General features: G+C 37.6%; 3 protein-coding genes and 1 long non-coding RNA gene across 4 annotated transcripts in view; all 4 read left to right on the top strand.

The window, feature by feature from the left end:
• LOC111235794 overlaps positions 1–157 on the top strand; it is a 2,936-nt gene extending 2,779 nt beyond the window's left edge. The window contains exon 3 of the long non-coding RNA XR_002665696.1: positions 143–157. This is a non-coding gene — a long non-coding RNA (uncharacterized LOC111235794). The remainder of the gene's footprint in view (positions 1–142) is intronic.
• A 1,136-nt stretch (positions 158–1,293) lies between these two features.
• Positions 1,294–8,446, top strand: LOC111235710 (sialic acid-binding Ig-like lectin 10). Its single transcript, XM_022764222.1, has 9 exons — positions 1,294–1,399; positions 1,830–2,249; positions 2,506–2,826; positions 2,966–3,292; positions 4,653–4,928; positions 5,031–5,312; positions 5,487–5,598; positions 5,702–5,768; positions 6,781–8,446. The coding sequence occupies exons 1-9, from the start codon at positions 1,339–1,341 to the stop codon at positions 7,174–7,176; spliced, it is 2,262 nt and encodes a 753-aa protein (XP_022619943.1). The 5' UTR covers positions 1,294–1,338; the 3' UTR covers positions 7,177–8,446.
• A 387-nt stretch (positions 8,447–8,833) lies between these two features.
• LOC111235728 (sialic acid-binding Ig-like lectin 14) lies at positions 8,834–11,152 on the top strand. The gene is made up of 4 exons (XM_022764242.1): positions 8,834–8,882; positions 9,283–9,392; positions 9,867–10,280; positions 10,830–11,152. Exons 2-4 carry the CDS (start codon positions 9,332–9,334, stop codon positions 11,150–11,152), a joined length of 798 nt encoding a protein of 265 aa, XP_022619963.1. The 5' UTR covers positions 8,834–8,882; positions 9,283–9,331.
• Positions 11,153–12,041: 889 nt separating this feature from the next.
• On the top strand, positions 12,042–25,855 carry LOC111235726. The gene is made up of 16 exons (XM_022764241.1): positions 12,042–12,102; positions 12,533–12,952; positions 13,209–13,529; positions 13,669–13,995; positions 15,356–15,631; positions 15,734–16,015; positions 16,190–16,301; positions 16,405–16,471; positions 17,484–17,875; positions 18,785–18,837; positions 20,568–20,981; positions 21,531–21,845; positions 22,725–22,928; positions 23,490–23,601; positions 24,117–24,186; positions 24,622–25,855. Exons 1-16 carry the CDS (start codon positions 12,042–12,044, stop codon positions 24,997–24,999), a joined length of 3,804 nt encoding a protein of 1,267 aa, XP_022619962.1. The 3' UTR covers positions 25,000–25,855.
• The last annotated feature ends 1,063 nt before the right edge of the window (positions 25,856–26,918 follow it).

Raw genomic sequence — 26,918 nt, 5'->3', positions numbered from 1 at the left:
AGACAATGTCGACCTCATACATCAACTACTGGATTAATGTAGATAGATTTTAATGAATGGGATCTCTCTTCATCAATGATCTCTTCTTGTATCATTAAAAGCTAACATCTTTATTTCTCTTTTTCACTCTTTTCATGAACAGGTTCCTCTCCTACAGGAAAAAAATGCTGCCAAAATACTCATCACTGTATCCTCATTCAAGAGACAGAAATAACATCAGAGGCTGGACTCTGTGTTGTGATACCGTGCTCTTTCACTGTTGCTGCTGGTTTTGATGTCAAAAGTGTAATTTGGTACAAATGTGATCCAGCTGATAAAAAAGATTGTAAATCTGACACACCGATATTTAACTCCAGTAACAACGGAAATGCTCAGTCTGGGTTACACTGACCATGTCACTACTTCTACACTGACATTGTCACCTAATTTTGGGGGCCTTTTGTGTAGAGTCTGACCGGTATTTGATTTTTGGGGCTGATGCCGATACCGATATTAGAGAGTAAAAGAATTCAGATATTGATATGTTGGCTGATATACATATATATATATAAACAGTTGTGAAAAAGATATTTTATGAAAGCAGGATATTTTAAAGTTTAACAATAAACTTTATTTTCCAAAATGACATCAGTGCACTGAAGCGGTAAATTTCACTGGGAATTAAATAAATTAACTATAAAAATAACTTTGAATTATTATTGACTTATTAATAAAGTATAAATAAAAAACATAAGAACAAATATGTAAATATATTATATATACTTGAATGAAAACAAAAGATCATATATACATAAAATGCTGCCTATATAACTTGACTTGACCCGAGCATTTCCACTGCATTATTACTTCTTAATAAAAGTATTCATATCAGCACATATCGGAAAATATATGCGCCGATACTGACATATCTGTGATATAAATGATATATTAATTAAATGTTAATTAAATGTTTGCTAAAATATCAGTCTTGTGTTAAGAGAATAGTCTTTACTTGTCTCAGTTGCTGCAGTAAATGGTTCAGAGGGCTTAAACATTGGACAGGGGCCCTGGAACATGGCTGGGATTATAGATAATTGTTCTTGTGCTCTTGTTGTAAAGATTATTGTGATAAATTCAATGATACAGAATGTTTCAAGAACTGAGCACAAAGTGCTTTACCATAAAAGAAAGTGGTCAAAGCCCTGCACAAAGTGTGTTAGTCTAGAAACTACAGAATAACTGAACGTGATGATGATGTTAACTGTGGAGTTTCCTTTGGTTCAGTTCCTGCCTGTTTATTGCATTTTTAGTACAAAGTTTGTCCTGTGGAGAGAGACTGACTGTCTCAAGCATCAAAGGATGTTTGTTCTCATCTGGGCGACTCTGTTTTTCTCTGTGAGAAGCAGCAATGCTGATACAGGTATTCAATTTTTATTTTTAATCTTGTTTTGTTGCCAACATTAAAGATATTTATGAAATAATTAGCAATAATTTGCCAAAATAAATGTACTTATGAAGATCCTCCAGACAAGCTTTCAAATTAAAGTATTTAGTTTTTCCACACTGAATTTACCAGCATATTACACATTACTCACAACATCTATTCACATGGAAACTCTAGGATAGATAGTTAATTGTGCATTTATTTATTTTTTTATTTACCACATATATTATGAATAATGAAGTGTGTTAATTACTGAAATTCTATTGTGTTCTTTGGTCAACACTTCTAACAGCAGTTATATAACTAAGATACAGTCGATGTACTATATGACATTTCTTCATCATTTATTTAATGTCATGGTGTAACTTTCTCATTCCCTGTTTCTGTCTTACTGTTGCATTAACAGGTGCATCAGTGGGAGGAAGACAACAATGTTTACGCTTCCTATATGGATACTGTATCACTCTGCCTGAAGGAGAAATAACAGCTGAGGCCGGACTCTGTGTTGTGATACCGTGCTCTTTCACTACTAGTTATAGCTTTACACCCCAAAAGCTAGTTTGGTACAAATGTGAACCAACTGAAGAAAAATGTAGTGATTCAGACGTTATATTCCACACTAACAAAAACAACATAAAAATTCAGTCTGAGTTTAGAGGGCGAGTGTCACAGTTGGAGCCTGATGTGAGTCAGAGGAACTGCAGCATCATCATCAATGACCTGAAGGAGTCAGACTCTGGATCATATCAATTCAGAGTTAATGGTATTCTGAATGGAAGATCAGATGGGTTGACATACCCTCCAAGGGCAACTGTCTCTATTAAAGGTAAGAAGAACTACAATAAACATATAAAGTGAAATGTTGTGCCTTTTGAACTGCACTGACATATCTGGTGTATTTACAGTCTTAATGGGACATAAAGTAATGTTTGGCATTTGTCGACCTCTGTGGGCAGCCAGTTCCTACTGGTTCCCTCATTGAAGAGTTTATCAAAATATCAGATTAATTGAACCCAAATTTAAGTGAAAGATGACCTTCAGGCTGCTCACCTGATTCCACTTATGGACTGGTCTCCCTTCAGCTCTGACTCAGAAGCCCGAGGTGACGATTCCTCCTCTGACAGAGGGACAGCAGACCACACTGACCTGCACTGCTCCTGGTCTCTGCTCTGGATCTGATCCTCAAATCACCTGGACGTGGAGAGGAGCAGGAGAGAAAGGCTCCCACATCACAGGAAACATCACTGATTTCAAGACTGAGAGTCTGTCCGCTGTCACACAGAAACACAGTTCAAATTTGACCTTTAACCCTTCAGCTGAACACCACGGCACCAGTGTCACCTGTAAGGTCAGCTTCACAGGAAACGCTGCAACAGAGGAGACAGTGACTCTGAATGTGACCTGTGAGTAGCACATACTGTACTTCACTGAGATTCGCTCTTTCTGAGGGTTTTCTGAACTGTGTTGAATGTTACATCATCATCTGTGTTCTTGAATTTAGTGATGCTATATAATTGTGCAACATGTCTTTTTGTGTCATAGATGTGAAGGAAATTAGAGTCACTGGGGATACAAGTGTGAAGGAGGGTGAGACTGTGAATCTGACCTGCAGTGTTGACAGTTTCCCTCCATTACTCATCGTGTGGACTAAACTGTCCGACCTAAACATTCAAAATGGAACAGAAACTAATCTGCACAACGACACATTAACTGACCTGCAGAACGACACTGAAACTTACCTGCAGCAAGGAAGTGGAGTGGCCACTCTCTCCATCTCTAATGTGACAGAAGATGAATCTGGGCTGTACATCTGCACAGCAAAACATCTGAATAACAGCTGGAAGAAAAATGTGAATGTAACAGTGATATGTAAGTACATTGTTCTACATTGTGTTTTCAGATGGTAAATTAATAGTACTGTAGTTTTTTCGTAGCAGATAACTGAAACTATGAGTTTACTACAGACACCAAATTTAATAACCCTCCCAATTCACCCTCAATAACTTGCCCTACCCTGCACCTTCAAATGTGCAATATTTTAGGCCATTTTCATCATTTCTAACTGCATGTCTTTTACTGTACTGACGTTTAATGGTGTCTTTTAGTTTCTGTTGTAACTTAGATTTTGTGCTTTGTTGCTGTGTGACAGCTTTCAGGTGGTCGTCATCTTCACCACAGCCACATGTTTAGAATAATAAAAACTTGTGTTGTTGTTAAAGGGATGGTTCACGTCATATGATGTGGGGTTGTATGACGTGGTCATGCATAGTCGGTGTATTTCCTGCAATAGATTCAGACTGACACGCTGCCATTTAGGAGAGGCAGCAGGGAACATGGCACACTAGCAGAGAGATTTGTGCTACTGTGAACAGCAGAAAAAATGTGTTTTAGACACTTTTAAAAGACGCCCCCGAAACAGTTAGACATACGCTTCATGTAGAATATTTTCAGGTCATTATCTTCCCATCAAAACAGCACTTTCCTTTGGTCCTACATTGTTCTGCTGAACTGCCATATTCCTACACACAAGTGCACCTACAGTGTGAACTGTATTATGCCACAGTCGCAGGTCAGCTGAGTGAATCAGAAAGAGCTAAACTTCACTTTGTGGTGACGAGAAGATGAAGCACTGGAAATATTCTAAATTAAGCGTACATTTAAACAGATATTGGATTGTTTCTGTAGGCGGCTTTTGTCTAAAACATGTTTTTTTCTGCTGGCCCCGTGCACAGCAGCACATCGCTCTGCTTCTGTGCCATTGATCCCAGCTGCTTCTCTAAACTGGCAGCGCACTGATCTGAATATACTGCAGGTAACACACTGACTGTGCAGGACTACCTCACACAACCCCACGTCAAATAACCCAAACTATCACTTTAATGTCACTCTATGGCATTTTGAAATGTATTAAACTTTAGCACCCTCTAGTGGTAGTATTTAAAAACATAGACTGTGGCAGACTGCTTAAGTACATGCAATCACAAAAACTTATATACTTAACTGATACCTATATTTATACAGTTTTATGTAAAGAATTGACAATATGGCTGTTTTTTGGTACTTTTTTAGAACTCCTAAAATTACTCTGAAGTTGCACTACTGTATGTGATATATACAATGAATTGCTTTACTTAAAGATGTTTTGAATTGATTAGAAAAAGTTCTTCATCTGTCCCCTCCCTCTTTATATTCAGCTCAAATGTATGTATGTTTAAAATGTGCTTCACAGATATGAGAGAACCTGGGATCACTGGGGATACAACTGTTAAGAAGGGAAGTGCTCTGAATCTGACCTGCAGCCTTGAAAGTTTCCCTCCATCTCTTATTACATGGACTAAACTTGGCCTCAATACAAACCTGCACAATGGAACTAACCTGCAGAGCAACACTGGATCTGCCAGACTTCTCATCCCTAATGTGACCGCAGAAGATTCTGGACAGTACGTCTGTACAGCAAAACACCTGGACACGAATGTGACTATTTATGCTGATGTGACAGTGACTTGTAAGTAGACTGTACTAATCTTTTTGAGAAGGAGGTTTATGTTCACATTTTAATCTGTCAGCATATTGTTGTGATGTTGTGATCCTGCTTGTGTGTTTACAGGGTTTTCAAAGATCTCAAAAAACTCTAGATGTGAGGTTCAGTCGGAGCTCCTGACCTGTGTGTGTATCACTGAGGGGATTCCCTTACCCACCATCAAATGGCCGCTGTTGAAGAACTACACTGAGTACTCAGTCATTACCACTGTGACAAACCACACAGTCAACAGCACCGTCATTCTCACTGTAAAAGATCCCAGCAACACTGTTGTTGACTGTGTCAGCGGCAATGAAAATGGGGAAGCAAAGATGAACCTCAACATCCAAAAAAACTCTATCACACAAGGTGGTACATGTTCTCAACCACAACACTGCTACCATAGACCACTGCTTTATGACGTTTTTATGACCTATTTTACCTCTTTTGTTCAGACACATATTGGGCAAGCTTTCGCATGTATATAATTGTTCAGAAACACATGGGCATCAACATTTTTTCTTTTGTTCCCTCTGATTGCAGAACCATCCAATCCATTATTAAAAAGTATTTCACGGTTGGAAACCATCATTGCCTTTTTGATTGGTGTTCTTCTTTCAGCAATCATCTGCTGTTTCGCAAAAAAATGCCACAGGTGCACTATTAATTTGATTAATTATTTCTTAGGTTTTCTTAGTGGATAATTATACATGTAAATATCTTGCTGTTTAATTACGTTTACTCTTCTTTTTTTTCAGAAAAAAAGCGAACTCTGGAAATCTGGATGAGACTGTGGAGATGGTGACCAGTCAAGAGGATCCGCTGGTATTTATATTGATTCATCTTATAGTATATATATCAGTTAATGGTTTGAGATACTCCCTATCTCTTTCTTAAACAACCATGTGCATGTTTAGTCCATTTTTTACAAATAATGTACAGATAGCAGTACTGCTGACCATTATGGAGAACTTTGTGTTTTTTTATTTTAGACGTGTGAATGTGGTTTCCGTTTCAGTCACAGACACTTTATTCAGGGAACCAACCATAATTACCAAACGACAACACAATTGCATTGTACAGAGAAGGCGCTTCTCTTGGAGTGAGCTCTCAAAGACTCTGAGCAGCAACAGAGAGTCTGTTATATGAACCAATCCCCTCTTAACAAACTTTTAACATACGTCGACATGAAACCCTGCAGTAATGCAGCACATAAGGAGGAGGTTGGGGTGGTGAAGGGAGGTACAGCATCAGCTGAGTAATGGTGACAAGGGTCAGGTTTTAAATGCTGCTTTGTACACCTGCATTAATATGACTGGACGTCATTAGTCAGCTTGTAGCCAAGCAGTTGATGAATGAGCCACTGATGGTGAAGTCTAAATGAAGCAGCTCATGTCAATCAACTCATGCAAGCATAACTTTATGTATATCTATGCTTGATTCATTTCCTACATGAAAATCAAGTTGCAGAGCGCTGAAAGTTGCAGACCTGCAAACTTGAGATACTGTTTATTTTATCACAGTCGACACCATGTCTTCTTCTATGGTCAGAGTTCCCGTTTTGTTGCTTTGCAATGCACTTTTAAATAGACTGATTTGAAAAGACTGTTCTGGATGACCATATAACAGTAATCTAACCATCACACAAAGCAGATACATACATAAGTGAAAAGACTCAAGCTGTAGCCGGGAGGAACAGAAACATGGCTATGACTTAAAAAGAATAGTTGGCAGCAATGCAAAATATCCCAGACAGAGAGAGTTAATGCATAGTGTAGAGTTTTTGGGCTTGTAGCAGCTGCTGAATCAGTCATATCATTTACATTGTACCTGGCAGATACATGATGGTCAAGCAGTAGAAGATGATCAGACCCACGGCCGAAAGGGAGCTGAAGATGCAGCTGTGGCAGCAGAGAAAACAGCCCCTGTACTGGACACTGGGCCAAAAGACGTGGAGTACGCCAGCATTGACTTCTCACTGTTGAAAAGAAGGAGTCTCAGGCAGGCGGCAAAGAAACAAGAGACCGCAGAGACAGAGTATGCTGAAATCAAAAAAGAAGTAAAAGAGGAAAGAGAAGACGACGGTGGAGAAGAAGGTGAAATGTTGGAGGGGAAAGAGGAGAGGGTCATGAAGGAGGAGGATGAGGAGACAAAATGCTGTGTCCCAGGAGAGGAGGAAGGGGAGGACATGGCGGTGTACTCCAATGTAAAGGATATAATGGGTGAGATGTAAGGATTGTGTCTTGGAAATGCCTGAAGATAAAGTGTCATTGCTCTCATCAGATGTAATGGATTAACACCACCAGCGCTGTGATCTTCAAAAGCCAAATTCAGCTTGTGATAAACTGTGACTGAGATACGTAACACCTCTACATTTTTGGTGCTATGCATCTGCACTCATTTGACTCAAGGTGGACTGGAAGTTGGGCAGAATTTCCTCATTCAAGTGTTATTGTGCTGTAGTATGTTGTGCCCTTTTGGTCCAAGTGGTTATCTGTTTTTGGTAATAAATGTCAGTCCGTCCGCCACCTTGATTCAGACTAAAAAATCGAAACCATTGAACAAACTGCCTTCAAACTTTGTACAGACATGATATAGATTAGATTATATACAGTACACTGAAAGAGTAAGATCCCTTCCTAGAGTAGTTCCATTGTACGCAGTGTCATCTACTGATCTCATTCTCTGCAAAGTAAGCATTACAAGATGGAGTTAATGAGACTTCAGCGGTCTGAATTTGACAAATCAAGAAGGTGTCCCTAGAATATATACCCAATATCAGTTTCCTTGTTTCTTGCTGATTTGCAGTGGGTGGATGGTAATGACATTTCAGTTGCCTATAGCTATTTGTATTTTATGCCTTTAGGGATTACAGATCAGTGCAATGTCAGTTTTAATAATCTTCATTTTATCATGTTATTTCAAGCTAATTTGCTTCTATAGCTCTGTTAAAGCTGCTGCTCTTCAGCAGGTCATGGATTACTTCCCCTTTTGAAAAATGTGTTAAAAATCAGGTTGACTCTCAGTACTAAGTAAGCAGGTTTTATGTTTTAACAGAAAATACATTTGTTTATGTTTGGAGCTAACCCATTGAGTTGTCAGTTTTTAAGCTTTTCATATATTTTGCAATATCTACAGGTTCTGTGACAGTTCAGTGAGTGTTGAATCAGTAACTGATAAGGACAGCTATAGTTTGTGGCTAAAATGGCCGTTAATATCTATGTGTGTGAAAAGGAAGTTATTAAACAGAATCCAGTGATGCCATATTAGGCAAAGTAAGATGACTAATTGCTTGATCCACCTCTCTGAGAACGCAGCTTTGAAAGACTTTGCACAATACACCATTGAACCAAAAAAGAAACACACTGTTTCAAATGCAAAAGTTCTTACCACAAGGTTTTATGCAGTTCATATAAAGAACTCGGATGAACCCAGATCATTTCTTTTTGAATCTGCAGGTATTTAATGCGCCTAATCATTGACAGGGTTGTCTTTTTTCATGTATGAATAAACTAATGATTAAACTAATGACTCAGTTATTGACATTTGTTATTATAAGTGGCACTGCAGATATGAGCCAGTAATACACACCATTCAGTCATGAACATCCCTCTATGTGTTGGGCATTGTACCAGGATACGTAGTAGATATACTTGTTTTCTTCAGACCTTAAAAAATAACGTGTTGTTTCATTTCATCGAGTGTTTAAGCTGCACCTTCTCAACTATATTGTGTATAATGTGATATAGAAGTTTTAGCTGTAAACGTGGTAGTCTAATGAGAGAGGAAGTAACAGCCAGCAGTGTTTAGAGAAACTTCCTGCAAACTTGTTGTAGTGCAAAGAGGGAAGAGGTACAAGAGGAGGAAGAAGAGAAGTAGAGTCAGTTCAGAGCAGAGACACCGAGCAGAGATCACAGAGGAGTGAAGAGACAGAAAGAGGTAACACTAAATCATTTTAAAATTGTTAATGGAAACTGTAAAAAGTATATTCACCCTTCCCTAACTACTGTAATACAATGTGTGTTTTTTTATTTATTTATCAATTGGGAAAATCAAGGATGGGGGGTGAGATTGTACATTTTTATTTCAAATGAGCTGTTACAAATGAGAAAAGTTTATTTATTCTGCAGCTCTCTGGAAAGTGCTTCAAAATAAACATTTCAGGGGACTTACAACTCTACAGAAGATTTGAGCCAAATGTATTAATGTAACTACGGAATCGCTAAACATGCAACATCCTGTATTTAAATATGTACAGTCAGCCATGAAGGTGTCGCTGGTTCAGTTTCATCACCTGAACTTCTTATATGTTGTTTTTTTGTGTGTTTGTGAAATGAAGAGTTTTCCCTGTGGAGGGAGAGACCGATCGTCTTCAGCTTTGAATCAGGATGCTTGTTCTCATCTGGGCGACTCTGCTCTTCTCTGTGAGAGGCAACAGTGCTGATGCAGGTACAATGTGTAACTGTGATATTGTTATGCTTCCAATATTTATCTTTTGAAGCTGCTCACAACACTTTAAGTGCTAAATTGAAATATTTTGAAAAAACAAATGTCAATTCAAGCTCCACATATAAGTATTTTTTGTGTTTCTGTTGGTTGTAGAGTGTTAAAATTAGGATGATCCACAACATCTAATCATTTTCAGGGGATAATCTGGGATAGACTGGTTTAAATATTTTAATTTAAGAATTCATTTAAAAAAATTTGAAAAAGTTGGATGTTCAGTATAGGAATAATATAACTTTTGCATCAATCAGAGTGGATTCTGATAACACTGGATGAGACAATGTCGACCTCATACATCAACTACTGGATTAATGTAGATAGATTTTAATGAATGGGATCTGTCTTCATCAATGATCTCTTCTTGTATCATTAAAAGCTAACATCTTTATTTCTCTTTTTCACTCTTTTCATGAACAGGTTCCTCTCCTACAGGAAAAAAATGCTGCCAAAATACTCATCACTGTATCCTCATTCAAGAGACAGAAATAACATCAGAGGCTGGACTCTGTGTTGTGATACCGTGCTCTTTCACTGTTGCTGCTGGTTTTGATGTCAAAAGTGTAATTTGGTACAAATGTGATCCAGCTGATAAAAAAGATTGTAAATCTGACACACCGATATTTAACTCCAGTAACAACGGAAATGCTCAGTCTGGGTTTAGAGGACAAGTGTCACAGTTGGAGCCTGACATGAGTCAGAAAAACTGCAGCATCATCATCAATGACCTGATGGAGTCAGACTCTGGATCATATCGACTAAGAGTTACCGGTCCCCCGAATCAGAAGACGGATGACTGCACATTCAATTCTAAAGCAACTATCAAAGTTACAGGTATCAACAGCTACAGTAAATACCTTATGTACAGTGAAGGTGTTATTTGTTAATGTTACAGTATAATATGCATTTATATGTTTGGCTTCATAGATTATCAAAGAGTTGGTCTGTCCAAATTACAAAGAAGCATTTTTTCACACTTACCTGTAGCTGCATTGAGTCATACAGACATTTTTGTTCTAATGTGAGGTTTCAGCTGCCACTCCAACACATTTTTACTTTACTTATTATTACTTTCTTTATATTTTCATATTTATTTTTGTGATGGCCAAAACATAACAGCAACAGGTCTCTCTGGAACAAGGTTGTGGCCACTCAAAATAATGCACAGGTTTTTTATGGGAACCATCTCCTGCCAAAGAAATAGTCTTAATGAAACCTAATGACAGATTGTGATTTTTTTTGTGTGTGTTCATAGGACAAACTAATCCTTTAATGAGGCAAAATGTAATGTTTGGCTTATGTCGTCCTCTGGTGAAACTGAAACAACAGTGACAGTTGTTCTCTTACAAACATTCCTGCCATTTATATTTGCTCTTCCTGCAGCTCTGACTCAGAAGCCCGAGGTGACGATTCCTCCACTGACAGAGGGACAGCAGACCACACTGACCTGCACTGCTCCTGGTCTCTGCTCTGGATCTGATCCTCAAATCACCTGGACGTGGAGAGGAGCAGGAGAGAAAGGCTCCCACATCACAGGAAACATCACTGATTTCAAGACTGAGAGTCTGACCGCTGTCACACAGAGACACAGTTCAACTTTGACCTTTAACGCTTCAGCTGAACACCACGGCACCAGTGTCACCTGTAAGGTCAGCTTCACAGGAAACGCTACAACAGAGGAGACAGTGACTCTGACCTGTGAGTAGCACATACTGTACTTCATTGTCACATTTAATTTTAACTGTGTAAAGATTTTGCTGAGATTTGCTCTTTCTGAGGGTTTTCTGAACTGTGTTGAATGTTACANAACAGTTGTGAAAAAGATATTTTATGAAAGCAGGATATTTTAAAGTTTAACAATAAACTTTATTTTCCAAAATGACATCAGTGCACTGAAGCGGTAAATTTCACTGGGAATTAAATAAATTAACTATAAAAATAACTTTGAATTATTATTGACTTATTAATAAAGTATAAATAAAAAACATAAGAACAAATATGTAAATATATTATATATACTTGAATGAAAACAAAAGATCATATATACATAAAATGCTGCCTATATAACTTGACTTGACCCGAGCATTTCCACTGCATTATTACTTCTTAATAAAAGTATTCATATCAGCACATATCGGAAAATATATGCGCCGATACTGACATATCTGTGATATAAATGATATATTAATTAAATGTTAATTAAATGTTTGCTAAAATATCAGTCTTGTGTTAAGAGAATAGTCTTTACTTGTCTCAGTTGCTGCAGTAAATGGTTCAGAGGGCTTAAACATTGGACAGGGGCCCTGGAACATGGCTGGGATTATAGATAATTGTTCTTGTGCTCTTGTTGTAAAGATTATTGTGATAAATTCAATGATACAGAATGTTTCAAGAACTGAGCACAAAGTGCTTTACCATAAAAGAAAGTGGTCAAAGCCCTGCACAAAGTGTGTTAGTCTAGAAACTACAGAATAACTGAACGTGATGATGATGTTAACTGTGGAGTTTCCTTTGGTTCAGTTCCTGCCTGTTTATTGCATTTTTAGTACAAAGTTTGTCCTGTGGAGAGAGACTGACTGTCTCAAGCATCAAAGGATGTTTGTTCTCATCTGGTCGACTCTGTTTTTCTCTGTGAGAAGCAGCAATGCTGATACAGGTATTCAATTTTTATTTTTAATCTTGTTTTGTTGCCAACATTAAAGATATTTATGAAATAATTAGCAATAATTTGCCAAAATAAATGTACTTATGAAGATCCTCCAGACAAGCTTTCAAATTAAAGTATTTAGTTTTTCCACACTGAATTTACCAGCATATTACACATTACTCACAACATCTATTCACATGGAAACTCTAGGATAGATAGTTAATTGTGCATTTATTTATTTTTTTATTTACCACATATATTATGAATAATGAAGTGTGTTAATTACTGAAATTCTATTGTGTTCTTTGGTCAACACTTCTAACAGCAGTTATATAACTAAGATACAGTCGATGTACTATATGACATTTCTTCATCATTTATTTAATGTCATGGTGTAACTTTCTCATTCCCTGTTTCTGTCTTACTGTTGCATTAACAGGTGCATCAGTGGGAGGAAGACAACAATGTTTACGCTTCCCATATGGATACTGTATCACTCTGCCTGAAGGAGAAATAACAGCTGAGGCCGGACTCTGTGTTGTGATACCGTGCTCTTTCACTACTAGTTATAGCTTTACACCCCAAAAGCTAGTTTGGTACAAATGTGAACCAACTGAAGAAAAATGTAGTGATTCAGACGTTATATTCCACACTAACAAAAACAACATAAAAATTCAGTCTGAGTTTAGAGGGCGAGTGTCACAGTTGGAGCCTGATGTGAGTCAGAGGAACTGCAGCATCATCATCAATGACCTGAAGGAGTCAGACTCTGGATCATATCAATTCAGAGTTAATGGTATTCTGAATGGAAGATCAGATGGGTTGACATACCCTCCAAGGGCAACTGTCTCTATTAAAGGTAAGAAGAACTACAATAAACATATAAAGTGAAATGTTGTGCCTTTTGAACTGCACTGACATATCTGGTGTATTTACAGTCTTAATGGGACATAAAGTAATGTTTGGCATTTGTCGACCTCTGTGGGCAGCCAGTTCCTACTGGTTCCCTCATTGAAGAGTTTATCAAAATATCAGATTAATTGAACCCAAATTTAAGTGAAAGATGACCTTCAGGCTGCTCACCTGATTCCACTTATGGACTGGTCTCCCTTCAGCTCTGACTCAGAAGCCCGAGGTGACGATTCCTCCTCTGACAGAGGGACAGCAGACCACACTGACCTGCACTGCTCCTGGTCTCTGCTCTGGATCTGATCCTCAAATCACCTGGACGTGGAGAGGAGCAGGAGAGAAAGGCTCCCACATCACAGGAAACATCACTGATTTCAAGACTGAGAGTCTGTCCGCTGTCACACAGAAACACAGTTCAAATTTGACCTTTAACCCTTCAGCTGAACACCACGGCACCAGTGTCACCTGTAAGGTCAGCTTCACAGGAAACGCTGCAACAGAGGAGACAGTGACTCTGAATGTGACCTGTGAGTAGCACATACTGTACTTCACTGAGATTCGCTCTTTCTGAGGGTTTTCTGAACTGTGTTGAATGTTACATCATCATCTGTGTTCTTGAATTTAGTGATGCTATATAATTGTGCAACATGTCTTTTTGTGTCATAGATGTGAAGGAAATTAGAGTCACTGGGGATACAAGTGTGAAGGAGGGTGAGACTGTGAATCTGACCTGCAGTGTTGACAGTTTCCCTCCATTACTCATCGTGTGGACTAAACTGTCCGACCTAAACATTCAAAATGGAACAGAAACTAATCTGCACAACGACACATTAACTGACCTGCAGAACGACACTGAAACTTACCTGCAGCAAGGAAGTGGAGTGGCCACTCTCTCCATCTCTAATGTGACAGAAGATGAATCTGGGCTGTACATCTGCACAGCAAAACATCTGAATAACAGCTGGAAGAAAAATGTGAATGTAACAGTGATATGTAAGTACATTGTTCTACATTGTGTTTTCAGATGGTAAATTAATAGTACTGTAGTTTTTTCGTAGCAGATAACTGAAACTATGAGTTTACTACAGACACCAAATTTAATAACCCTCCCAATTCACCCTCAATAACTTGCCCTACCCTGCACCTTCAAATGTGCAATATTTTAGGCCATTTTCATCATTTCTAACTGCATGTCTTTTACTGTACTGACGTTTAATGGTGTCTTTTAGTTTCTGTTGTAACTTAGATTTTGTGCTTTGTTGCTGTGTGACAGCTTTCAGGTGGTCGTCATCTTCACCACAGCCACATGTTTAGAATAATAAAAACTTGTGTTGTTGTTAAAGGGATGGTTCACGTCATATGATGTGGGGTTGTATGACGTGGTCATGCATAGTCGGTGTATTTCCTGCAATAGATTCAGACTGACACGCTGCCATTTAGGAGAGGCAGCAGGGAACATGGCACACTAGCAGAGAGATTTGTGCTACTGTGAACAGCAGAAAAAATGTGTTTTAGACACTTTTAAAAGACGCCCCCGAAACAGTTAGATATACGCTTCATGTAGAATATTTTCAGGTCATTATCTTCCCATCAAAACAGCACTTTCCTTTGGTCCTACATTGTTCTGCTGAACTGCCATATTCCTACACACAAGTGCACCTACAGTGTGAACTGTATTATGCCACAGTCGCAGGTCAGCTGAGTGAATCAGAAAGAGCTAAACTTCACTTTGTGGTGACGAGAAGATGAAGCACTGGAAATATTCTAAATTAAGCGTACATTTAAACAGATATTGGATTGTTTCTGTAGGCGGCTTTTGTCTAAAACATGTTTTTTTCTGCTGGCCCCGTGCACAGCAGCACATCGCTCTGCTTCTGTGCCATTGATCCCAGCTGCTTCTCTAAACTGGCAGCGCACTGATCTGAATATACTGCAGGTAACACACTGACTGTGCAGGACTACCTCACACAACCCCACGTCAAATAACCCAAACTATCACTTTAATGTCACTCTATGGCATTTTGAAATGTATTAAACTTTAGCACCCTCTAGTGGTAGTATTTAAAAACATAGACTGTGGCAGACTGCTTAAGTACATGCAATCACAAAAACTTATATACTTAACTGATACCTATATTTATACAGTTTTATGTAAAGAATTGACAATATGGCTGTTTTTTGGTACTTTTTTAGAACTCCTAAAATTACTCTGAAGTTGCACTACTGTATGTGATATATACAATGAATTGCTTTACTTAAAGATGTTTTGAATTGATTAGAAAAAGTTCTTCATCTGTCCCCTCCCTCTTTATATTCAGCTCAAATGTATGTATGTTTAAAATGTGCTTCACAGATATGAGAGAACCTGGGATCACTGGGGATACAACTGTTAAGAAGGGAAGTGCTCTGAATCTGACCTGCAGCCTTGAAAGTTTCCCTCCATCTCTTATTACATGGACTAAACTTGGCCTCAATACAAACCTGCACAATGGAACTAACCTGCAGAGCAACACTGGATCTGCCAGACTTCTCATCCCTAATGTGACCGCAGAAGATTCTGGACAGTACGTCTGTACAGCAAAACACCTGGACACGAATGTGACTATTTATGCTGATGTGACAGTGACTTGTAAGTAGACTGTACTAATCTTTTTGAGAAGGAGGTTTATGTTCACATTTTAATCTGTCAGCATATTGTTGTGATGTTGTGATCCTGCTTGTGTGTTTACAGGGTTTTCAAAGATCTCAAAAAACTCTAGATGTGAGGTTCAGTCGGAGCTCCTGACCTGTGTGTGTATCACTGAGGGGATTCCCTTACCCACCATCAAATGGCCGCTGTTGAAGAACTACACTGAGTACTCAGTCATTACCACTGTGACAAACCACACAGTCAACAGCACCGTCATTCTCACTGTAAAAGATCCCAGCAACACTGTTGTTGACTGTGTCAGCGGCAATGAAAATGGGGAAGCAAAGATGAACCTCAACATCCAAAAAAACTCTATCACACAAGGTGGTACATGTTCTCAACCACAACACTGCTACCATAGACCACTGCTTTATGACGTTTTTATGACCTATTTTACCTCTTTTGTTCAGACACATATTGGGCAAGCTTTCGCATGTATATAATTGTTCAGAAACACATGGGCATCAACATTTTTTCTTTTGTTCCCTCTGATTGCAGAACCATCCAATCCATTATTAAAAAGTATTTCACGGTTGGAAACCATCATTGCCTTTTTGATTGGTGTTCTTCTTTCAGCAATCATCTGCTGTTTCGCAAAAAAATGCCACAGGTGCACTATTAATTTGATTAATTATTTCTTAGGTTTTCTTAGTGGATAATTATACATGTAAATATCTTGCTGTTTAATTACGTTTACTCTTCTTTTTTTTCAGAAAAAAAGCGAACTCTGGAAATCTGGATGAGACTGTGGAGATGGTGACCAGTCAAGAGGATCCACTGGTATTTATATTGATTCATCTTATAGTATATATATCAGTTAATGGTTTGAGATACTCCCTATCTCTTTCTTAAACAACCATGTGCATGTTTAGTCCATTTTTTACAAATAATGTACAGATAGCAGTACTGCTGACCATTATGGAGAACTTTGTGTTTTTTTATTTTAGACGTGTGAATGTGGTTTCCGTTTCAGTCACAGACACTTTATTCAGGGAACCAACCATAATTACCAAACGACAACACAATTGCATTGTACAGAGAAGGCGCTTCTCTTGGAGTGAGCTCTCAAAGACTCTGAGCAGCAACAGAGAGTCTGTTATATGAACCAATCCCCTCTTAACAAACTTTTAACATACGTCGACATGAAACCCTGCAGTAATGCAGCACATAAGGAGGAGGTTGGTGTGGTGAAGGGAGGTACAGCATCAGCTGAGTAATGGTGACAAGGGTCAGGTTTTAAATGCTGCTTTGTACACCTGCATTAATATGACTGGACGTCATTAGTCAGCTTGTAGCCAAGCAGTTGATGAATGAGCCACTGATGGTGAAGTCTAAATGAAGCAGCTCATGTCAATCAACTCATGCAAGCATAACTTTATGTATATCTATGCTTGATTCATTTCCTACATGAAAATCAAGTTGCAGAGCGCTGAAAGTTGCAGACCTGCAAACTTGAGATACTGTTTATTTTATCACAGTCGACACCATGTCTTCTTCTATGGTCAGAGTTCCCGTTTTGTTGCTTTGCAATGCACTTTTAAATAGACTGATTTGAAAAGACTGTTCTGGATGACCATATAACAGTAATCTAACCATCACACAAAGCAGATACATACATAAGTGAAAAGACTCAAGCTGTAGCCGGGAGGAACAGAAACATGGCTATGACTTAAAAAGAATAGTTGGCAGCAATGCAAAATATCCCAGACAGAGAGAGTTAATGCATAGTGTAGAGTTTTTGGGCTTGTAGCAGCTGCTGAATCAGTCATATCATTTACATTGTACCTGGCAGATACATGATGGTCAAGCAGTAGAAGATGATCAGACCCACGGCCGAAAGGGAGCTGAAGATGCAGCTGTGGCAGCAGAGAAAACAGCCCCTGTACTGGACACTGGGCCAAAAGACGTGGAGTACGCCAGCATTGACTTCTCACTGTTGAAAAGAAGGAGTCTCAGGCAGGCGGCAAAGAAACAAGAGACCGCAGAGACAGAGTATGCTGAAATCAAAAAAGAAGTAAAAGAGGAAAGAGAAGACGACGGTGGAGAAGAAGGTGAAATGTTGGAGGGGAAAGAGGAGAGGGTCATGAAGGAGGAGGATGAGGAGACAAAATGCTGTGTCCCAGGAGAGGAGGAAGGGGAGGACATGGCGGTGTACTCCAATGTAAAGGATATAATGGGTGAGATGTAAGGATTGTGTCTTGGAAATGCCTGAAGATAAAGTGTCATTGCTCTCATCAGATGTAATGGATTAACACCACCAGCGCTGTGATCTTCAAAAGCCAAATTCAGCTTGTGATAAACTGTGACTGAGATACGTAACACCTCTACATTTTTGGTGCTATGCATCTGCACTCATTTGACTCAAGGTGGACTGGAAGTTGGGCAGAATTTCCTCATTCAAGTGTTATTGTGCTGTAGTATGTTGTGCCCTTTTGGTCCAAGTGGTTATCTGTTTTTGGTAATAAATGTCAGTCCGTCCGCCACCTTGATTCAGACTAAAAAATCGAAACCATTGAACAAACTGCCTTCAAACTTTGTACAGACATGATATAGATTAGATTATATACAGTACACTGAAAGAGTAAGATCCCTTCCTAGAGTAGTTCCATTGTACGCAGTGTCATCTACTGATCTCATTCTCTGCAAAGTAAGCATTACAAGATGGAGTTAATGAGACTTCAGCGGTCTGAATTTGACAAATCAAGAAGGTGTCCCTAGAATATATACCCAATATCAGTTTCCTTGTTTCTTGCTGATTTGCAGTGGGTGGATGGTAATGACATTTCAGTTGCCTATAGCTATTTGTATTTTATGCCTTTAGGGATTACAGATCAGTGCAATGTCAGTTTTAATAATCTTCATTTTATCATGTTATTTCAAGCTAATTTGCTTCTATAGCTCTGTTAAAGCTGCTGCTCTTCAGCAGGTCATGGATTACTTCCCCTTTTGAAAAATGTGTTAAAAATCAGGTTGACTCTCAGTACTAAGTAAGCAGGTTTTATGTTTTAACAGAAAATACATTTGTTTATGTTTGGAGCTAACCCATTGAGTTGTCAGTTTTTAAGCTTTTCATATATTTTGCAATATCTACAGGTTCTGTGACAGTTCAGTGAGTGTTGAATCAGTAACTGATAAGGACAGCTATAGTTTGTGGCTAAAATGGCCGTTAATATCTATGTGTGTGAAAAGGAAGTTATTAAACAGAATCCAGTGATGCCATATTAGGCAAAGTAAGATGACTAATTGCTTGATCCACCTCTCTGAGAACGCAGCTTTGAAAGACTTTGCACAATACACCATTGAACCAAAAAAGAAACACTGTTTCAAATGCAAAAGTTCTTACCACAAGGTTTTATGCAGTTCATATAAAGAACTCGGATGAACCCAGATCATTTCTTTTTGAATCTGCAGGTATTTAATGCGCCTAATCATTGACAGAGTTGTCTTTTTTCATGCATGAATAAACTAATGATTAAACTAATGACTCAGTTATTGACATTCGTTATTATAAGTGGCACTGCAGATATGAGCCAGTAATACACACCATTCAGTCATGAACATCCCTCTATGTGTTGGGCATTGTACCAGGATACGTAGTAGATATACTTGTTTTCTTCAGACCTTAAAAAATAACGTGTTGTTTCATTTCATCGAGTGTTTAAGCTGCACCTTCTCAACTATATTGTGTATAATGTGATATAGAAGTTTTAGCTGTAAACGTGGTAGTCTAATGAGAGAGGAAGTAACAGCCAGCAGTGTTTAGAGAAACTTCCTGCAAACTTGTTGTAGTGCAAAGAGGGAAGAGGTACAAGAGGAGGAAGAAGAGAAGTAGAGTCAGTTCAGAGCAGAGACACCGAGCAGAGATCACAGAGGAGTGAAGAGACAGAAAGAGGTAACACTAAATCATTTTAAAATTGTTAATGGAAACTGTAAAAAGTATATTCACCCTTCCCTAACTACTGTAATACAATGTGTGTTTTTTTATTTATTTATCAATTGGGAAAATCAAGGATGGGGGGTGAGATTGTACATTTTTATTTCAAATGAGCTGTTACAAATGAGAAAAGTTTATTTATTCTGCAGCTCTCTGGAAAGTGCTTCAAAATAAACATTTCAGGGGACTTACAACTCTACAGAAGATTTGAGCCAAATGTATTAATGTAACTACGGAATCGCTAAACATGCAACATCCTGTATTTAAATATGTACAGTCAGCCATGAAGGTGTCGCTGGTTCAGTTTCATCACCTGAACTTCTTATATGTTGTTTTTTTGTGTGTTTGTGAAATGAAGAGTTTTCCCTGTGGAGGGAGAGACCGATCGTCTTCAGCTTTGAATCAGGATGCTTGTTCTCATCTGGGCGACTCTGCTCTTCTCTGTGAGAGGCAACAGTGCTGATGCAGGTACAATGTGTAACTGTGATATTGTTATGCTTCCAATATTTATCTTTTGAAGCTGCTCACAACACTTTAAGTGCTAAATTGAAATATTTTGAAAAAACAAATGTCAATTCAAGCTCCACATATAAGTATTTTTTGTGTTTCTGTTGGTTGTAGAGTGTTAAAATTAGGATGATCCACAACATCTAATCATTTTCAGGGGATAATCTGGGATAGACTGGTTTAAATATTTTAATTTAAGAATTCATTTAAAAAAATTTGAAAAAGTTGGATGTTCAGTATAGGAATAATATAACTTTTGCATCAATCAGAGTGGATTCTGATAACACTGGATGAGACAATGTCGACCTCATACATCAACTACTGGATTAATGTAGATAGATTTTAATGAATGGGATCTCTCTTCATCAATGATCTCTTCTTGTATCATTAAAAGCTAACATCTTTATTTCTCTTTTTCACTCTTTTCATGAACAGGTTCCTCTCCTACAGGAAAAAAATGCTGCCAAAATACTCATCACTGTATCCTCATTCAAGAGACAGAAATAACATCAGAGGCTGGACTCTGTGTTGTGATACCGTGCTCTTTCACTGTTGCTGCTGGTTTTGATGTCAAAAGTGTAATTTGGTACAAATGTGATCCAGCTGATAAAAAAGATTGTAAATCTGACACACCGATATTTAACTCCAGTAACAACGGAAATGCTCAGTCTGGGTTTAGAGGACAAGTGTCACAGTTGGAGCCTGACATGAGTCAGAAAAACTGCAGCATCATCATCAATGACCTGATGGAGTCAGACTCTGGATCATATCGACTAAGAGTTACCGGTCCCCCGAATCAGAAGACGGATGACTGCACATTCAATTCTAAAGCAACTATCAAAGTTACAGGTATCAACAGCTACAGTAAATACCTTATGTACAGTGAAGGTGTTATTTGTTAATGTTACAGTATAATATGCATTTATATGTTTGGCTTCATAGATTATCAAAGAGTTGGTCTGTCCAAATTACAAAGAAGCATTTTTTCACACTTACCTGTAGCTGCATTGAGTCATACAGACATTTTTGTTCTAATGTGAGGTTTCAGCTGCCACTCCAACACATTTTTACTTTACTTATTATTACTTTCTTTATATTTTCATATTTATTTTTGTGATGGCCAAAACATAACAGCAACAGGTCTCTCTGGAACAAGGTTGTGGCCACTCAAAATAATGCACAGGTTTTTTATGGGAACCATCTCCTGCCAAAGAAATAGTCTTAATGAAACCTAATGACAGATTGTGATTTTTTTTGTGTGTGTTCATAGGACAAACTAATCTTTTAATGAGGCAAAATGTAATGTTTGGCTTATGTCGTCCTCTGGTGAAACTGAAACAACAGTGACAGTTGTTCTCCTACAAACATTCCTGCCATTTATATTTGCTCTTCCTGCAGCTCTGACTCAGAAGCCCGAGGTGACGATTCCTCCACTGACAAAGGGACAGCAGACCACACTGACCTGCACTGCTCCTGGTCTCTGCTCTGGATCTGATCCTCAAATCACCTGGACGTGGAGAGGAGCAGGAGAGAACGGCTCCCACATCACAGGAAACATCACTGATTTCAAGACTGAGAATCTGACCGCTGTCACACAGAGACACAGTTCAACTTTGACCTTTAACGCTTCAACTGAACACCACGGCACCAGTGTCACCTGTAAGGTCAGCTTCACAGGAAACGCTACAACAGAGGAGACAGTGACTCTGACCTGTGAGTAGCACATACTGTACTTCATTGTCACATTTAATTTTAACTGTGTAAAGATTTTGCTGAGATTTGCTCTTTCTGAGGGTTTTCTGAACTGTGTTGAATGTTACATCATCATCTGTGTTCTTGAAGAAGTGATGCTATATAATTGTGCAACAATTTTTTTTGTGTCATAGATGTGAAGGAAATTAGAATCACAAATTAGAAAACTGAGTACAAATAAGACAGTGTCTCTGAATGTGACCTGTGAGTATAGCACATACTATATATTATTCACAGCATGCTCTCTCAGCTCAGTGTTGATATCCTCAGATTCACTTGTTCACTTCAGCAGCAAGGGAAAACACTTGGTAAACAGTTTTTCTTAAATTTGAGAGTTGTTTTGTCTGATGGCATATTTATAAGGAACTTAAAATCAGTGGAAATACAACTGTGAAGAAGCGTGATGTTCTGAATCTGACCTGCAGTGTCGATAATTTCCCTGAAAGTTTAATTAAAAGGACTAATTCCGGCTCCAACAAAAACCTGCATCAAACAAATGAAAATCACCAGCAAGAACACAGAGCATCATCCTTTCTTATCCACAATATGACAGCAGACAATTTTCACATTACATGTTTAAAGCAAAACATCCAGACAGCACCCCGATGAAGAGTTGATATAACATGAGTACATTTTGTCAATGCTCATAAAAAGGAAATCCACATTTGTGTTCGTCATTATTGGATATCTTCATTATCAGAGGGTCTCATCAGTTCTAATGTCAGTCAATTTAATTTTCCAGGTGGTTGTCAGCCTCAGACTTAAGCAACATGTTTAGAATAAAACTGAATTGTTTTGTTGGAACTATTCTAAAAATTTGTCAAAAATTTTGTCTAAAAGTTGTGGAGAAATCTGCAGTCACTGGAATGACACCTAATACAACGGGCAAAGTCATCACCACGGTGACAGGGCATGAAAACAACCCCACCACCATCCTTACTGTAAAAGGTCACAACAGCACTGTTGCTAAGTGTGTCAGCGGCAATGAAAACAAGACAGCAAAGGAGAACTGCACAAAGCCAACAGCTGATTCGAAACAATCTGGTAAGTGTTCACAACGGCTACACTGACAATGTCACCTAATTTTGTGGGGGTTTTGTATAGAGTCCGACCGGTATTTTTGGGGCTGATGCCGATACTGATATTAGGGAGTAAAATATATCCGATATAGATATATTGGGTGATGTGTATATATATATATGTATATGTATATATATAAAAATAATGACAACAGTGCACTGAAACAGTTACTACAAATAAATAACATAAGAACAAATATGGATATATAAATATGTATACATATGTATATATATACTGTATATATATATATATATATATATATGTATATATGTATGCTTAACTTGAATGAAAACAAAGGATCAAATATACATAAAATGCTGCCTATATAACTTGACTTGACCCGAGCATTTCCACTGCATTATTGCTTCTTAATAAAAGTATTCATATCAGCATTTATCAGAGAATATATGCACCGATACTGACATATCTGTGATAAATTGGTCGGGCTCTAGTTTTGTGTATTTTATATTATCATTGAGAACAAGGAGAGACGACAGTGACCAGTTTTTTTTGTCTTCATTCCAGATCTACTCACAAAATTGCTGGGAATTGTTAAACAGCCACAAGTCATCATTGCATTTTTGATTGGGATACTTCTTTCGGCGACCATCTGCTGTTTGATTGGAATATGCAAAAGGTACACTTTTAAGTTTTTTATCCTTGTATTACTGAGTTTCTTTTCTTGACACTGCTATTCTTTTCTTTCTTTCTTTCTTTCTTTCTTTCCTTCTTCTTTCTTTCTTTCTTTCTTTCTTTCTTTCTTTCTTTCTTTCTTTCTTTCTTTCTTTCTCTTTCCTCTACTTTACATAAAGTTTTCAAGGTGTACCACTAATGTTTTTAATAAATTCTTCCTACATACATTCATCCATTTACCTTTTTACATACTCGGGACACTGTAGACATATCGCCTGAAGATTACAAAGTTAACAAACATCACAGGAAAATGGTTATTAGTCATGATTACCTGATAAAACAAAGGTTGTTGATCACTGATGTAAAGTCCATCAGTTGTATGGACTAAAACATTCCAAATCACAGGTGTTGTCCTTTAAACCCCTGTTTTAAGTGTGACTTTAATTCTATAATATTTTTTTCATTGATTGTTTTGTCATTTGTTTACGATTGTCACCAATTCATTATGTTTCTCGCCAGAAAAAAACAGAGGGGATCTGGGAATCTGGCTGAGAACCTGGAGATGGTGACCACTCAAGCGGTTCCACTGGTATGTATATTACTATTTATAGTAACACAACTCATTATGATATATTAGTTAAATGTTAATTAAATGTTTGTAAAATATCAGTCTTGTGTTAAGGCATGCATTCAATATTTTTTTTTTATTTCACCAAAGACTTAGTAGTAGACTGCATTGCAATAACACACAACTGTAATCTAACTAGGATTAAAATAGGAGCAGACATGATCATTTGATGGATTACCTCCAGTATCTCAAGCAGTTTCAATTCTTTTTAAAACAAAGGGAAACAAGTAGAAAGCAGATGCACATTTAAAGATCGGAGAAACGGATTAAAATATAGATGAAAATATGTAATGTCACTAATTGAGAGGAGAACTTTCATGCATTGTGTACATACAGTTGTATGGCCTTTGTTAGGTAGCAAATGACTTACATCATTACTATGTTGTATACGTATAGATCGATGATGGTCAAGCTGTGAACGATGATGATTGGACCCATGACCTAGAGGCAGCTGAAGGAGGAGCTAGTGCCATGGAACCAAAAGAGGTGGAGTACTCCAACATTGACTTCTCTGTGCTGAAACAGAGGAGTCCCTCAGAGGCCGAGACACAAGACCCTGGAGAGACAGAGTATGCTGAAATCAAGAAAGAACCACCAGTGGAGGGACAAGACAATGCTGGCGATGAAAGTGTAGTGTTGGAGGGCAACAAAGAGGAGGAAGCAATGATAGGGGTAAATAAGGGGACGGAACAGTTTATGCCAGCAAAGGAGGAGGGAAATGAGGATGTGGCGCTGTATTCTAGTGTGAATAAAACAATGGTTGAGACGGGATGAGTGTGTAGCTTGGTGGAGCCCCATTAAACAGAGGAGAGTGTATGAGAGCAACATGGGGAGTTGATGTAGTGCAGAAATTCATGTTCAGATATGATGAGACGGATATAAGATATATTTTTTTCATATGTAGATTTACTTTTACTGAAAGGAAAGCATGTATGTAACAATATCAAGTGACACATATTTCATGTACAAACATATTAATCCATACAAAGGCATCTTAACATGACAGATCCCCCATCAAGCCACTCTGTGTGTAAATACTCAAAACATGAGGCTGGTGGGAAAAATAAAAAGCTATTGAATAAAATGTCACTTTAAGGATATATTTTTACACTTTGCTTTAGAATTGTTTACATGCAAACAAGCTTTGATGTCTCTCACAGGATTCATGGATCAGGGAGAATCAACAGTTTTACGCGGCAGTTAAGCTTTTCATTACTTTTACAAAATATCTATTATTAAGAAATAAATGCAGATGAATTTACTTTTAAATAAGTCAGAGTGAGAGTTAATGTGTGTCAAGATATCTAAGTAGCTTATTGAACAGAATTTCATGTTCAAATATTGTGTGTTGTTGTTTTTTATTATCTTTTTGTACATAATTTGACTGAACTGTTCATGTTCATGTAAAAGTTGACCATGTCCAGTGTACTTGACACTGAAACTTAAGTAACTCATGTTGGTCAAATCAGTGCATTGCATGCTCAATGATGTCATCAGTATAAGTGTGAAAATGAGGCAAATTGTAAAGTGCTATGAATTGCCATACATATTGGAAGTAGGTGAAGTTGTGCCTGAAATCCTTTTTCTGATTGAAGTGCTTAATAAATTCAGTAAACTTATTTGAAAGTTTCTTACTTTGTTGCCTTTTATTGATGGTATGTTTGTGCCCCAAGAATCCAAAGAGCACGTGTGTTTGCCTATGTGCCACTCCGTCCAAAACTAGAGTTTTTTTTTCATGTTTATGCCTTGCTATACTATGAAGTTGTATGCCTTAGTATGTTATAAATATACTATGATGTTATATTCCATAGCATACTATGATGTTTTTTGACATTTTTATGCCTTTCTATACCAGACGTTTTTTGACATTTTTATACCTTCCCATACCATGACGTTTGATGCCATAGTACGCTATGTCGTTCTTCCAGAATTTTTTACCTTACTATACCAAGACATTTTTTGACATTTCTATGTCTTACTATGGTTATCGTTTCATTATTTACCATACTAAGACCTTTTTATGACCTTTTATGCCTTAATATAATATGATGTCTTTTTGTAAATTTTTAAGCCATACTATACTATGACGTTTTTAGCAATTTTACGCCTTGCTATACTATGTCATTTTATTCCATACCATACTATGAAGTTTTTATGACCTTTTATGCCACAATATACTAAAATGTTTTTTTTAAATTTCATGCCACCCTATATGATGTCTTTTTTTACTTTTTATGCCATACTATACTATGATGTTTTTTGACATTTTTAAACCTTACTGTACTATCACGGTTTATTCCCTACCATGTTATGAAGTTTTTATGACCTTTTATGCCATAATATACGATAATGTTTTTTTTTTTTCATTTTATGACATACTAAACTAAATGTTCTACACAATACTATGACTTTTTTTGAACTTGTATGCCAAACTATACTATGACGTTTTTATGACCTTTTACAACTTAATATACTATGAAATTTTTTGACATTTCTTATGCCTTAATAAGATATGATGTTTTTTGTCATTCTATTACTTACCGTACTATGACGTTTTTATGACCTATTATGCCTTAATATACTGCGATGTTTTTTTGACATTTTATGCCATATTATACTATGAAGTTTTTGGCAATTTTACGCCTTACTATATTATGTAATTTAATTCCTTACCATACTATTAAGGTTTTATG

The sequence above is a fragment of the Seriola dumerili genome, unplaced genomic scaffold, assembly GCF_002260705.1.
Source record: "Seriola dumerili isolate Sdu_G_001 unplaced genomic scaffold, Sdu_1.0 BDQW01000533.1, whole genome shotgun sequence".
NCBI lineage: Eukaryota > Metazoa > Chordata > Actinopteri > Carangiformes > Carangidae > Seriola > Seriola dumerili.
The sequence above is the reverse complement of the archived record's forward strand: the minus strand, read 5'-3'. Positions and strand labels throughout refer to the sequence as shown.

Coding starts and splice junctions, on each gene's coding strand:
- LOC111235726 (XM_022764241.1), top strand. CDS start 12,042: ATGTTTGTTCTCATCTGGTCGACTCTGTTTTTCTCTGTGAGAAGCAGC. Junction 12,103..12,532: donor AAGCAGCAATGCTGATACAG/GTATTCAATTTT, acceptor TTGCATTAACAG/GTGCATCAGTGGGAGGAAGA. Junction 18,838..20,567: donor AACTGATAAGGACAGCTATA/GTTTGTGGCTAA, acceptor TTTCATGAACAG/GTTCCTCTCCTACAGGAAAA.
- LOC111235710 (XM_022764222.1), top strand. CDS start 1,339: ATGTTTGTTCTCATCTGGGCGACTCTGTTTTTCTCTGTGAGAAGCAGC. Junction 2,250..2,505: donor GGCAACTGTCTCTATTAAAG/GTAAGAAGAACT, acceptor GTCTCCCTTCAG/CTCTGACTCAGAAGCCCGAG. Junction 5,599..5,701: donor TTCGCAAAAAAATGCCACAG/GTGCACTATTAA, acceptor CTTTTTTTTCAG/AAAAAAAGCGAACTCTGGAA.
- LOC111235728 (XM_022764242.1), top strand. CDS start 9,332: ATGCTTGTTCTCATCTGGGCGACTCTGCTCTTCTCTGTGAGAGGCAAC. Junction 9,393..9,866: donor AGGCAACAGTGCTGATGCAG/GTACAATGTGTA, acceptor TTTCATGAACAG/GTTCCTCTCCTACAGGAAAA. Junction 10,281..10,829: donor AGCAACTATCAAAGTTACAG/GTATCAACAGCT, acceptor CTCTTCCTGCAG/CTCTGACTCAGAAGCCCGAG.